The sequence below is a fragment of the Pochonia chlamydosporia genome, chromosome 1 (assembly GCF_001653235.2).
Source record: "Pochonia chlamydosporia 170 chromosome 1, whole genome shotgun sequence".
NCBI classification, from domain to species: Eukaryota; Fungi; Ascomycota; class Sordariomycetes; order Hypocreales; family Clavicipitaceae; genus Pochonia; species Pochonia chlamydosporia.
Window position 1 is genome coordinate 6,381,768 of NC_035790.1, and position 12,520 is coordinate 6,394,287.

Sequence of the window (12,520 nt, forward strand, 5' to 3'; positions counted from 1 at the left end):
GCCGCAATGTAGAATTTTGTTAAAAATAATTACTAGAGTATTTATTTTAGAATACTCTACCACAATCTGAGCACAACTGTTACTAAGGTCGCTGTGCAAGGTCTCCGTCTTGCGCTAAGCGCCAGCTCCGATGAAGGGGGTTCGTAATCCTGGTCCAGCAGCTACAATCAACGACACTCATTAGAAGTCAGCGATCAATTAGTTTCTTAACATTGCAAGTAGTAGATCTTTGACGGACATTGCATCTAACATGGATTTTGATGAGTAACAACCACCTGGGATCTGAGAGTTTCTTGTAGCGAATAAAAGTGGCTTCTATTTCTTCATGAGGAAAGCTGATGGATCAGCTGAACCGCCTGGGTCTACTGCCCGCTGCGATGCACCAGGATCTGAATCCTTCTTCGCAAGAAAAGGACTTCGATAAGGTGTAAAGCTTGTTTTCGCATCAAGTATTGGTCGGGCGGTACGCCGGTACCTAAAATTGTGACAAAGCCACAAGGGTGTATTATTGTTTCGCAACTCGGCTATTTGCAAGATAAATGGTGCAAAGAAAGTAGTAAAGTATATTTGAACGTGAACGCGCTAACTGTGTGGTATCTCTCTGTAACTTCCTCTATATGTTCAACTCTAATGTAGATACTGGAATCGTATATGACGCCGGCAAAGGGGAAAAGAAACTCAGGCTCGCGCTTGGCTAGTATAATTTAATACAAAAAAAAAAAAAACATAACATAATGGCCTAGAAGGCTCATGCTGGTGGAACGCCAAATATATGAATATCGCGGATGCACAGTAAGCAAGCTCATCTGTGGTGTAGGAGAAGCTGTCAGTCAACCACAACCAAGACGGTTGCAGTATTAGCCTTAACAGGTCATGTCGGGTTGGTAGGAAACAAATGCCGGAAACATCAAAGTCAATGGCTATTGGAAGCCCATTTTCGATTGTCCGAGGTTCCAAATGCCGTCGCACACCCAATTACCATGCTTGTGGACGAAGAACTCGCGGGGAATCGTGTCGAACATGGTCTCGTACGGATTTGCCAAGCCCGTCGAATATAAAAAGTCTTTCCAACGGACACGGAAGGGCGGTCTTCGTTCATACTCTGGAGGTGGCGGTATCGTTTTTACCCCTTCTTGGTCGAAGCAATCGGCGACTTTCATCCACAGCTTCTTTTGCTTGAGCATATGAACCGCAATGACTTCGTCCGAGTATAGAGCGTGCGATATCGCATCGGGGTGTGAATCGGTTCTCGCCCACGCCGTACCATCTCCCCTGGAGTCGCCGTCGTCGTAATCAAACTTCTCTTCGCCGTGCAGATTGACGAAGTTGGCCATCTCTTGTCCTTTGTGCATTAGGATTCCCACGGCTGCGTCTTCTCCAGTTACAACGTTGAATCGCTCCTGAAGGGAAACCAGCAGCTGCATCATGTCCCATGTCACCGTGTACATGGATCCATGAGCAAATGTGTTATATCCCGTGTCCGAATAGAAGAGCTGACCTATGATGGTTTTGCTCACGGCAGCGGTAAGACGTCCCGTTTCGTTGGACATGCGTGGGAGAAGATACCGATCCCAGAACGCAGGCGCATTCATCCACAGGTCGGTATCCAATTTGGTTATAAACTCGTATCGTTGGCCTCCGTTTATAAGCCATTTGTAAAACTCGAGCGTCTTGATCGTGTTCGCGGTAACATCGTCTTCGGGAATGTGATCGAGGACAATCATGTCTCCAAACGTCTGGTTTTCGAACCGTATCGTCTCATTCCAGCCCGGTCCCGGGTTCGACACGACAAAGCGTGCGTCAAAGGGGACATGTTGAAACAATCGCATCCACGTCGTTCGTATCAACATTCGTCGTTCCACATCCTGGGCGGCACAGATTACGGCTGCCAACCACGGCTGCCTCTCCTGTTTGACGATTGACTCGTGATTCGTTTTTAGTGGTGAATCAGGGAACGGCACCAGAGGATATGGTGACTTATGTGCTTTGGTAGTGTCTTTGTGGTGGACAATTGTCTCCACACTCCAAGTTCGAGGACCGGATCGAAGATGGAGTACTGATAGATAGACTGTGAGACTCAAACAAGCAAACGCGCTTATTACGAGTAAACGGAAGTGTCGTCGTGAGACACAAGGAAGAAAAGATGGCCGTGACCAAGACCGCAAGGGCCAATTGGACTTTTCTGCAACTGCCATTGTTGGCGTTGACGGGTGTAATAGATGAGGGTGCCGGCGGCGCAGGGGTAAAGATGTAGCACAGACCGAAATAAATGGAAAATCGGCAGCCCTACACTGTCATCATCGTGGAAATGTCGAAACTGTGAAATCTGGCTCAATGTTCGGTAACTTCCCCATCTGGCCTCCCTCCCAGTGCCTTGTCTTGTGAAGGATCGAGACCGTATGGTTCTGGAGGTTGTCCCCCAGTCCAGACTGCAGCCTAATTGTCAGTGAAACGTCGTGTGTTGGCAGTACGCTCGTAGTCGAATGGAGAAATTATGAGTAGATATGAGTATAACAAGGGTCATCAAAATGAGTCGTCAAGGCGTCATGACCTCTTTGTCCTGCAGTGTGGAAAAAGCGTTAGAGATGGTGGATGGTTACACAGTCGCCGCAAGCCACCACAGTTCAGGATTGGACCTATCGCAAAGATACAAAAGCAAATCCTCGGGTGATCTGGGGGAGCGGTCGCGTCTTTATTTTGCATTTCTATTTTTTCATCATGACGGCACATGTGCTCCGTCCTTCACAAGTACAGTACAGCGTCCTCCGCCACCAGCCTCACTCCTGATCTACAAATAAGAGGCTAGTGTGGCCAATTTCCATAGCCTCAGACAATTGTCAATGACCCCACGTGGGTGAAATTGTTGGAAGGCTCGTCTGACACGATTGACGACCAGACAGACGTTTTGAAGTCGGCACATGTGGTGTCAGGGAAACCAGTTTTATCCGTGGCCAGGCCAAACCTTGATTTTAGCCTCCCAATTACCTCGGGCGCGTCCAACCGTTTTGCGGTTTGGCAATGATTCGGTCCCCATTGCTGCGGGACCGATGCTATAAAAACCAGTTGACTCGTCATCAGATGCAACTCCAAGACAGGGGAAAGGGGCACAAGGGGGGCCTTGGAGAAGATCAAAGCGACTGGCCAAGAAAACTCGGACTTCTTCCGTGTTGGCACCGCCCCAAGGCCAATAGTTACAGCAATTAACTTTTTGTTGGTCTTCTGTGGTTTCAGGCAAAAGCCATCTGGGCAAAGTTTAACACGTTACGTGCGGGTGGAATACAGCCGTGCATGTGGCTAAAGGCAAACACGGGCAAACACAAGCAACCAAGTCGAGATGGCTGAAGGCACAGCCATCCACCACGGAGCAAAAACATAAAAAGAAACGCGCGGCACACGGGATTTGCAACAATAGTGTAAAAGAGTATATTGCGCAGGGCTGAGCCATGGGCCAGTAGAATTCCTCGAGACTCAACCTGGTTCCCTCCACACTCCTTCATATCTTGACCCATCTTGGATACTCCCGAGATGTGTATGCCTTGCCAGCTCAATGTTGCAGAGCCTCGACCCATCCAGAGAATTGTTAGAGAGCCGTCATGCCATCCATCCATCATCCACCAAGCGGAGAAATCTTGTTGCCAAACCTCGTTTCGGGCCGTTGCACTCAAACTGCTGCTGCTGACTCGGGTCGTTTTGGCGTTGGCTTGCGCGAGCAACGATGGCGATGTTGTTTATTTAGGCGGTTACTGGCCAAGACCAGGGATCAGCTTCTCAATGCTGTCCAGAGTCTCTCCAAGCCCTTCCAAGGCGCCAGAGTGACCACCAAGCAAAGGAACATCCCTGTTCTCAACATTGTTTGTGGGGGCGGCAATAACACTGCCGACGATGAGAGCCAAGGCTGCCATGGCAATTGAGTTTGACTTCATTGTGGAATGAGGTGGTATGGACAATTTTAACAAATTAGTGTTGATTGAAAAGAAGCACGGAGTACGGAGTATATACAAGGGTTATGAAAACTCGACTGCGGAAGTGACAAAACTAGTTCCAATTTAGTGATTCAACTCCCTTCTTATACTCTTCCCATTACCAGGATGGAAAAGGAAAAACTGACGAAGTGAACCATCATTCTCGCGACATTCATCAATGCTCGTTATCGCATGGCTAGTTGCGGATCGCAATCAAAAGCGATGACCACCGCTTCAGCTACAATGCACGATCTTTGGGCCTGTCTGAGCAACCAAAGTACTGTCGAAACCCCAAAAAGCAACGCGATCTTGAATGTCGCGATTTTAGCGGCATTTTGACAATGTCGTGGAACACCACGGCAGTCATCACGGCCAATCATCGCCATGCAACGCAACCGGGGCTGCCAAAATCGGTCGAATGAGGATAGACTTATATTTTGCATTGTTCAAAAATACTCAGAGATACCCAGTTTGGAAGTCTATTTGCCTGTTCTGGGAAATAAGAGTTTCTCCTGTCTGCAGAAGTTGGAGGTTATCCAGCCGTGGCATTACCAACAATGCAACTTACTCCATGCGTTCACGGTCGGCTTTTAATGATGTGCTGTCCGTCTCCTGTTCATGTGCTTGGAAACACATGAAATACATGCCCGAGGTCAGCATTACCTAGATGCAGGGCCGGCGTTCCCAGTGTGCATTGCCCAGTCTCTCATGCTCTGCTCCTTTCCGGTTTCCCTTCTCGTGATTTTAGAACCCGGAATTAATACTTTTGAAACGATTTTGCTTGTAGCACAACAGTAAAGCATGCATATGCCAGGTTTTCATTATCTTTGCGAGACACGTGCAATTCCGGTAGAGGGACAGTTGCCCAATACATGTGATGCCTTGGAGAGCGGCAGCAGCATAGCTATCAGGGCTTTCCATTCATGACAAAGCACTGAAATGAGTATCTATCTATCTATGCGCCAAATACACTGGAGTCATTTATATCCCTCAACCTAAATCCCACCTCCTTGGAGGCACCTAGTCAACGAGGTGGGCAGATGCAGTCTCGCAATCCCACACATTCTTCACACGCTGAAGTGTTTTTTGAGAAACTTCTCCAACGTCCAAAGCGGATGCTCCTCTATCGGTAGCCCTTTTGCAGCAATGGCTTTAGCCTTGAGTTCCTTGGTTGACCCCAGGTTTGCAGGTACTCCAAAGTACTTCCCGTCCACATATTGACAAAACCCATACATGGTCTTGAGCGCTTCGATATCAGGGTTACCGTAGCTCTCAATAGCCCTCCAATCTTCCATCGCTACGTATCGCGATTTCTTCCCAGTAACTTTCGGAAATTAGCTTGGGTCCGTGTTCTTGGGGCTCGTATATGCGATACTCACGTTTTTGAAACTCTTCCACGAGCTTTTCAGGTGTAGCCATTTCGCTAGCTGCCTGGATCAGTTGACCATTGTATGCTTCTGGCTGGAGAAGAACCCCGTGAACCAAATCACCATAGTCGGCTTCGATTCCAATGAAAGGAATCTCGTTGTTGCCGCCCATACGGGGAATCTCCAAGGTGAGATAGCCCTCGGCATCAGGTGTCAACGGAAATCCTCCCATTAATTCTGCAAATTCTGGCAAAATGTGATTCTCCATGTACCAGCCAGCGGCGACAATGACAATGCTTTTGAACCCTTTAGACTTGGCGTATTCTCCAATTGCATGCTTTTCTACACGGATGTCAGCCCCCAAGAAAACGTAAAACTGCCTCGAAGTCAATCGACAAACCATCAAAAGTAATGCAGGGCACTTCGCCATTCGTAGCTAGCTTGGCTGAAGTCAGGCCGCTGTAAACAAAATGCTGAACACCGGCTTCGAATGCGGCATCCACGATAATTTTGCCCAGCTCTTCTTCAGTCATACCACCAGATTCGTGGAATAGCTATGGAGTTCATTAGCCATACCACGCCAATATGTATGCGAAACAAGGCTGAACTTACCGGATCGGAGCTATTTGTGTTGACGAACGCCGCCCAGCTTCCTTTAAATGCAGCCTCCATCTGGTCCTTGCGAAAGCCATCACCCTTGACAACTTCGACTCCTCGCGAGGCCAATGCAGTACTCTTGTCGGATTCGGGATTCCTTGTGATGGCGCGAATGGCAAACTCTCCAGACTTGTTCTCCAATAGGGAGTTTATTACACTGCCGCCTTGTTGGCCAGTAGCGCCATATACAGTGACTAGTTTTGTGGACGACATGTTGATGAATTGTGTGTAGACGCGATTGATTGATCGGAGTGTATGATGAATAGAACCTGCCGAAATAAATGCCTTCAAGCTGTGCCTTTATATCAGTTTTCGTTTAACATTATTAAAACGCTCCAAGTACTTCATAGTCCACTCCCAAATAGTTTGCTGACCAAACATCTCGATGATGTCCGCTCGCTCTGTGAACGATGTCCGCGTCAGGTCCAGGTGGTGACACGACCGATACGGTTTACGATGGCGGGCATATAGTCCGCAATATTCCACTCGGCTCTCTGAAGCCTATCATCTTTATGGTACGACACGAGTTTCCGCCGTCCGCAGTCCCGCTCATGGAATGCTTATCCGCGGAAGTAATCCTGGGGAAGTATTCGGTACTGATACTGGGTACAACTTGAGATGTTTGATCGTAGCTATGGCCAACAACCAAATGCTAGGGTTGCAGTATTTCCTTTCGTTTCCACACTGCGCACGTCTAACCCAATCTTTAGTTAGGTCTACTTGAGAAGGATGGCCTTATCATGCTACCCATGAAATCTTGTGTTGGGCAAGAGTCAATTTCTTGGCAACAGGGCGGAGAGTTGAAGCGCGGAGCGGACCGATTTCAGGCGGAGAACTTTTGGAAGTCCGCAGTTCCCTTGTCGAAACTGGAGTTGCCGTCCAAAACGTAGCTCAAACAACTCAGAATTGCGTCGGCATGAGGGAGAGAAGCTTAATAATAAGTCTAAAATTGTTTATGTAAGAGAGAATAGAAGACCATATCTATGTCTGCAACTAGTTCACAAGGAAGTGGGCAACCAGCATCTCACCAGCCACAACGTTCCGGATATCGCGCAGTGGGTTATTTTGTATGGTTGTATGGTATTTTATACGTATACATATACTTGGACGTGGACGAACATTGAATACCTTGCGCACAAATTATGTTCAGTCCCCGTGCCCGCATCGCCACTTTCTACTTGAAGCAGAAAGCTGTTGGCCGGACTGCTGCCACAATCTCTTGGACACTTCAAACACCTCACTCCTGCATCTTATACTCCCTTCCCAATTGGCGGTGTTGTGTCAGTGCGTCAATGTAGGAATCAATGTTCCCCCTCACTTTCCACTTATGTGCTACTCTTGGCCTCGTTCGTTGGCAGGCCGCGTCGTACAAGCTCTTCCTTACAACCCACCACGACAATATAAGGGTCCAGTTTGGAAGGCAGATAAGCCAAAATATTGATTCCCTATATCTAGAACGGGAAATAGAAACGCCTCTCGTAACCACACCGCGCTATTCATCATATCATCACAGGACACCCGGCAACCACGCCGATGCACTTTGCATTCGCTCGTCCAACCACCCTCTGCAGTGTTACCTTGTAAGAGCGGTTCGTTTTGTCTAATAAAAGAGAGCGCAAACAGTCATTGATTCAAATATAAACATGTCTTCCAATCATATATCCTTAAATGACAGGTCTCCAACGCCTGGGCTCCTCGTCTCATTCGCCAACATGCATCCAGACTTTTCGAATTGAATGAGAAGAGAGTCTCATATAGGCTTAAAATTGAAGCAGCTTCCAATCCTCTCACCAAAGTCAAATGATGTTAGAGGTCCACAATGGGAAGGTCATATTGATAGGCGATGTAATTCTCAGCAGTCTAACAACGGCCAAGCATGCGACAGCACTGCACCAACAAACGTGACACCTATCCCCTGTCAATGTGACATTCTTTGATCCTGATTTTCTGAAGAGTACTACCCTGAGCTAATTGTTTTGAAGGCAGATTCCTCAAAAAGCAGGTGATTAAGGCTTGCTCACGATGCTCAGAGACAGACGAGGAAGGTCAGCTTTGACTCTCAACAAGCTACGAAACCGGAAACGGAGTATCAAAAGATCTCTTTTATAGATGCTGACTTTGGCCATCCAATTCGGAGACTTGAATATAAAGACTCGGAGAATCCTGAGCCGCCCTCACGCTGGGAGACTCGTGTCCAGAAAACCTCTTTAGCACCGAAATCTCACATTTTAAAGAGCATCTTAAAAGATTGTTTTCAGTACAATGTTGCCTGAAGGTTTAGCTATCGCAGGCGCTCTCGTTGCTGCAGCCGTGGCAGGGCCACTTAGCGGTATAGAGAGATGCAGCGCTCCGGAAGTAACTGAAGAACAACGAGCATTGGCCAAGCAATTTGCCGTGCAAGAGGCCAGACTAAAAGCGGCCGGCGGAGGCCCTGTTCGGGCTGACATTACTGTCAATGTGTACTTACATAGCGTTTCAGCAACTGAGAGTACCTTACTCAGCGTACGATCACAGCGTCTTCTCAGTATTCCGCAAGCACTTTTAACTGATATGATCGCTTAGGATGAAACCCTTAAGGCTCAGATGGACGCCCTCACTTCCCGATTCTCTGGGACTGGCTTCCACCTCGTTCATGCGAGTAACACTAAAACGGTCAATGCCACCTGGGCCGTAGATGGCGACGAGATGGGCATGAAGAAGGCGCTTCGCAAAGGGAATTACAGAGATCTTAATCTTTATTTCCTAGATCAAATTAGTGGTCTAGGCTATTGCTACTATCCCACGGTTGCCCCCGTTGGATCGAATGAATTTTACCGAGATGGATGCACCAATCTTGCTAGTACAGTCCCTGGGGGTAAACCGCCATTTGGTATGGGCTTGACAGCGGTTCACGAGACAGGGCACTGGATGGGGTTGATGCATACTTTCAGCAACGGCTGTTATGCTCCAGGTGATGAAGTCGATGATACTCCTGCTCAAGCCTCTTCCACTCGTGGTTGTCCCACTGGCCGCGATAGTTGCCCTAAAGAACCCGGCTTGGATCCGATTCACAACTACATGGACTACTCTGACGAGTAAGCAGCGCACCCTTCAAGCACAAATGCATATGACAAGGGACATTATATTAACGGGATCCTGCAGCGCTTGTTACACGGAATTTACCCCTGGTCAGAATGCTCGTATGTTGAGCAACTGGAAGAGATTCAGAGAGAACAAGTGACGAGCTCAAAGGCATCAACTTCTTAGGAGGTTTTGTTGGCTCGTAATGGGCAGTTTGGCTGCTGGCGATGTCCGTTTCCTCCATTAGTTTGACTTGTTGGTGATGTCAGTCGTTCAACAAGGCATCCAGGGCCAGAAGGTTCAGCGTTCTCGTTAAGGTGTTGTTAACTGGAACAAGAAAAAAAGATTTTATTCACGCTACGATGTACTCTATATTGGTTTCGTACGTATTGACCGTCATGGGTTGAGGGTCGAGTCGAGGATTGCAAGTGACTTCGTCGATCAAAACGTCCACAGGGTCTTGACGACACGACGACTCAAATAACTTCTACAGCTTGTTATGCAAGCTTCACAACTTGTTCACCAGATTTATTAGCACATTAATTATTTAACTGCACCCTTTCGGCGACAAACTCCAACCAGCAAGAGACGATTGACGAAGTTACCTTCACCATGTCTGTTTACAACACTAGGACATAGCAGTCACAACGACCACTCTAATTTAGCTTACTTAGGATAGCTAAATACTAGACTTAATAATGGACGCTCCATGTTCAGCCACTGCATATACAGTAGCCTGCGGGTTCGCAGGAGGTGTAATCGGGATGATACTGGCATCGCAAACTCGCAGGTTTCGGCATCCATAAACGCGCATCTTCTCATCAACCACACCACCATATTCCTTCGCCATCATTGAGCATGTTCCAGTGTAATGATGAGCCCCTACGGATGTACGTCGAAGGTAGTCCTTGGCGGCTTCCAGATCGTTGAATCCTCCAACCATCGAAGCAGCTGGATTCCTTTTGCCTCCTTTCCTGATGCAACTTGCGAGTGGTGAGCTGGCAATGATTGTCTCCACTTGGCGAAGATGTCTACCAAAAACTTCGATATCCAAAGGATGAGAGAGAAGTCGTGGGTCTATTGCAAGGCCAGGACGTGCGGTCGATGTTGATGCTGATGCAGAGGTAATATGTGCTGATCCACGAGACAGCGGGTGAGGTAGGAGAAGGAGAATGGAAAAATATGTTTCGTCTCCTGGAGAGGGCGGTCCGCTTAGTGGAATGTAACTAGGTGATGAGACGTAATAACCCGATACGCCTGTTTTGTCCCGGAGAAGAGAGTGAACGAAATCCGCATGAAAGTCGTGAAAAAGCTTCTCTGCCTTGGAAATAGCTGGTTCTGCCTCGCTGCCAGGTTGAACGTTGGTTTGATGATGGGAACTGTGTTTTATGATGTTTTCCAGATCTGACACGCCGTCCGAAGTATTAATCGCTGGAAAGGGCAAGTAGGCTGCAACGTTGAGCCCTGTCCCTTCATACCTAGAAAGACTCTCCTTGTTCTCCAACGTCGTGTTCTTGTCATTAGTTGCAAACTCGTCAAGCGAAGCCTCGTTGCTTTCAAAACTCACAGCACACATACTGTGGCACTGCAAATTCTCACCGACGAACGGATTTTCCGCCACTACATCAACGCCCAACTTGTTAAGTCGAGAGCTCGAGCCGATTCCTGATAGTTCTAGAAGCCGTGAAGAGTTGAAGGTACCTGCCGACAAGATAACCTCTTTGTTTGCCAGTGCTACTCTCAACTCATCTCCTTGTGTATATTCCACTCCAATGGCTGTGGGTTCTTCAGAATCATTCTTCTCGAAAAGAATCTTTTTGGCCATTACTCCCGTAATAACCGTTAAATTGTCTCGTTGTCGGGCTGAATCGAGATAAGCTGATACTGCATAACTTCGCTGACCAGAGACGGGATTCACCGTGTCCGCGTTGATAACGGTACCAACTTTGGGCCCCGGGAAGGCCGTCTCAACTGGACGAAATCCCATATTGTCTAACGCAGCATTCCATGCCTTGGACCATGGATTTTCGGCAACATCCGGTAACCAAACTTGGAGTGGCCCGTTACCTGTCGAGCTACCGTCGGCTGATGTTAGGGTACACGATTTCTCTATTGACCTTTCAAAGTTCTCCCATTCCCATCGTGGGTTGCCCAACTTAGCCCAAGCATCGATGATTGCTCGAGATGGGGGAGTATACACCAAGCCATGGATTGCGCTCGAGCCTCCGAGAATTTTGCCCTGAGAGAGCGGGAGTTCCTTGTCGCCGAGGCTTTTCTTCAGGACAGTTAGCTAGTCAACATCACCATATCCTATCCGCGAGGCTACCAGAAATGATGACTTGCCTGAGTTGTGCTTTTGAAGCTCCAATCAGCTGAACTACCCATAAAGGTAAACCACTGGGCCGGGTCGTTAACCTGTTCGTCCTGCGATCGATCGTCGCCGGCTTCGAGCACCAGAACGCGAATATTGGGAAGCTCGGATAATCTGGACGCTAACACCAACCCTGCGGTTCCTCCACCAACTATAACGAAATCATAGTTGGACGACATGACGGCAAAATAACGACTTTAACATCAACTTGTCGCCAAGTTCGCTTCACCTTGGATATGATATGATGTAAACACAAATAAAAAGTAGACTCATTCCCCTCATATGGAGGAGTAAATTGCTCAATAACATTTACCGTACATAAGTGTCCTAGTATGCACGGGCTAATACTTGGTCTTGTTGGCGAGCAATTAGCTTCATCATAGAAGTGGCGCCGTATTGAACTAATGGATAGGGCTGGCGCAGAAAATTTCCCAACTTGGACAACCCCAGCAATGAGTTGACCAGTGAGAGTTTGCCCTCACGCCCCAAACACATAGTTCCCTCGATATCACGATTACGGTATTAAGCGGTGTATTTGGACTTTTGTTTCGGGGCGGGCTCACATGAGGCCAGTATTCAAGATGCCATATGACGGCTGTCTTGTCTGCGTCTGGTTGTTGTTGCCAGAAAGCTCACAAAACAAACTCAGGCAAGTCGAATTACGTTCTTCAAAGTCAGTCCAATGCAATGAGCCTTGGCAATGAGCGCATACTAGCCCGTGACCAGTCACAAAAGTTGTTGCTCGTGTCGCATCTTGATGAGCAGAGCTCCGGAGAAAACAAGTTTGAAACAACGATCTCAAGCAAAGAACAATGGGAACAAATATTCTCATTGTATACCAGTTGATATATAAGGCGTGCGGAACTCGATGTGTGGTAAACCGGCCCAAGCCAGTGCCGGCATAGTCTAGCACCATGTTGTGTTGAGCAGCAAGACCGGACACAACACCGCATCGCGACCCAACCAGGAATATCAAAGGACTAAAATGAGATGGATTTAGCAGACGAACTTCATTTACCGGTTTAGCGTTAGCAATTATATTAGCCGCGATTGTTCCAAGAGTATACATAATGGGCCTCATCTTCTGCAGGTTTACACGGCAT

The 12,520-nt window shown here is 47.8% G+C and overlaps 4 protein-coding genes across 4 annotated transcripts; 1 reads left to right on the forward strand and 3 right to left on the reverse strand.

Moving 5' to 3' along the window:
• Positions 1–920: 920 nt before the first annotated feature.
• VFPPC_01674 (beta 1,3-galactosyltransferase polypeptide 1) lies at positions 921–2,195 on the reverse strand (the record flags this gene model as incomplete). The annotated part of the gene is made up of 1 exon (XM_018281454.1): positions 921–2,195. The coding sequence occupies one exon, from the start codon at positions 2,193–2,195 to the stop codon at positions 921–923; it is 1,275 nt and encodes a 424-aa protein (XP_018150185.1).
• Positions 2,196–5,029: 2,834 nt separating this feature from the next.
• On the reverse strand, positions 5,030–6,199 carry VFPPC_01675 (NmrA family protein; the record flags this gene model as incomplete). Its single annotated transcript, XM_018281455.1, has 4 exons — positions 5,030–5,286; positions 5,342–5,671; positions 5,730–5,883; positions 5,942–6,199. 4 exons carry the CDS (start codon positions 6,197–6,199, stop codon positions 5,030–5,032), a joined length of 999 nt encoding a protein of 332 aa, XP_018150186.1.
• Positions 6,200–8,248: 2,049 nt separating this feature from the next.
• Positions 8,249–9,206, forward strand: VFPPC_01676 (metalloprotease; the record flags this gene model as incomplete). The annotated part of the gene is made up of 3 exons (XM_022428237.1): positions 8,249–8,488; positions 8,549–9,060; positions 9,128–9,206. The coding sequence occupies 3 exons, from the start codon at positions 8,249–8,251 to the stop codon at positions 9,204–9,206; spliced, it is 831 nt and encodes a 276-aa protein (XP_022284756.1).
• Positions 9,207–9,725: 519 nt separating this feature from the next.
• VFPPC_01677 (choline dehydrogenase) lies at positions 9,726–11,596 on the reverse strand (the record flags this gene model as incomplete). Its single annotated transcript, XM_018281457.1, has 2 exons — positions 9,726–11,316; positions 11,373–11,596. 2 exons carry the CDS (start codon positions 11,594–11,596, stop codon positions 9,726–9,728), a joined length of 1,815 nt encoding a protein of 604 aa, XP_018150188.1.
• Between the last annotated feature and the right edge of the window lie 924 nt (positions 11,597–12,520).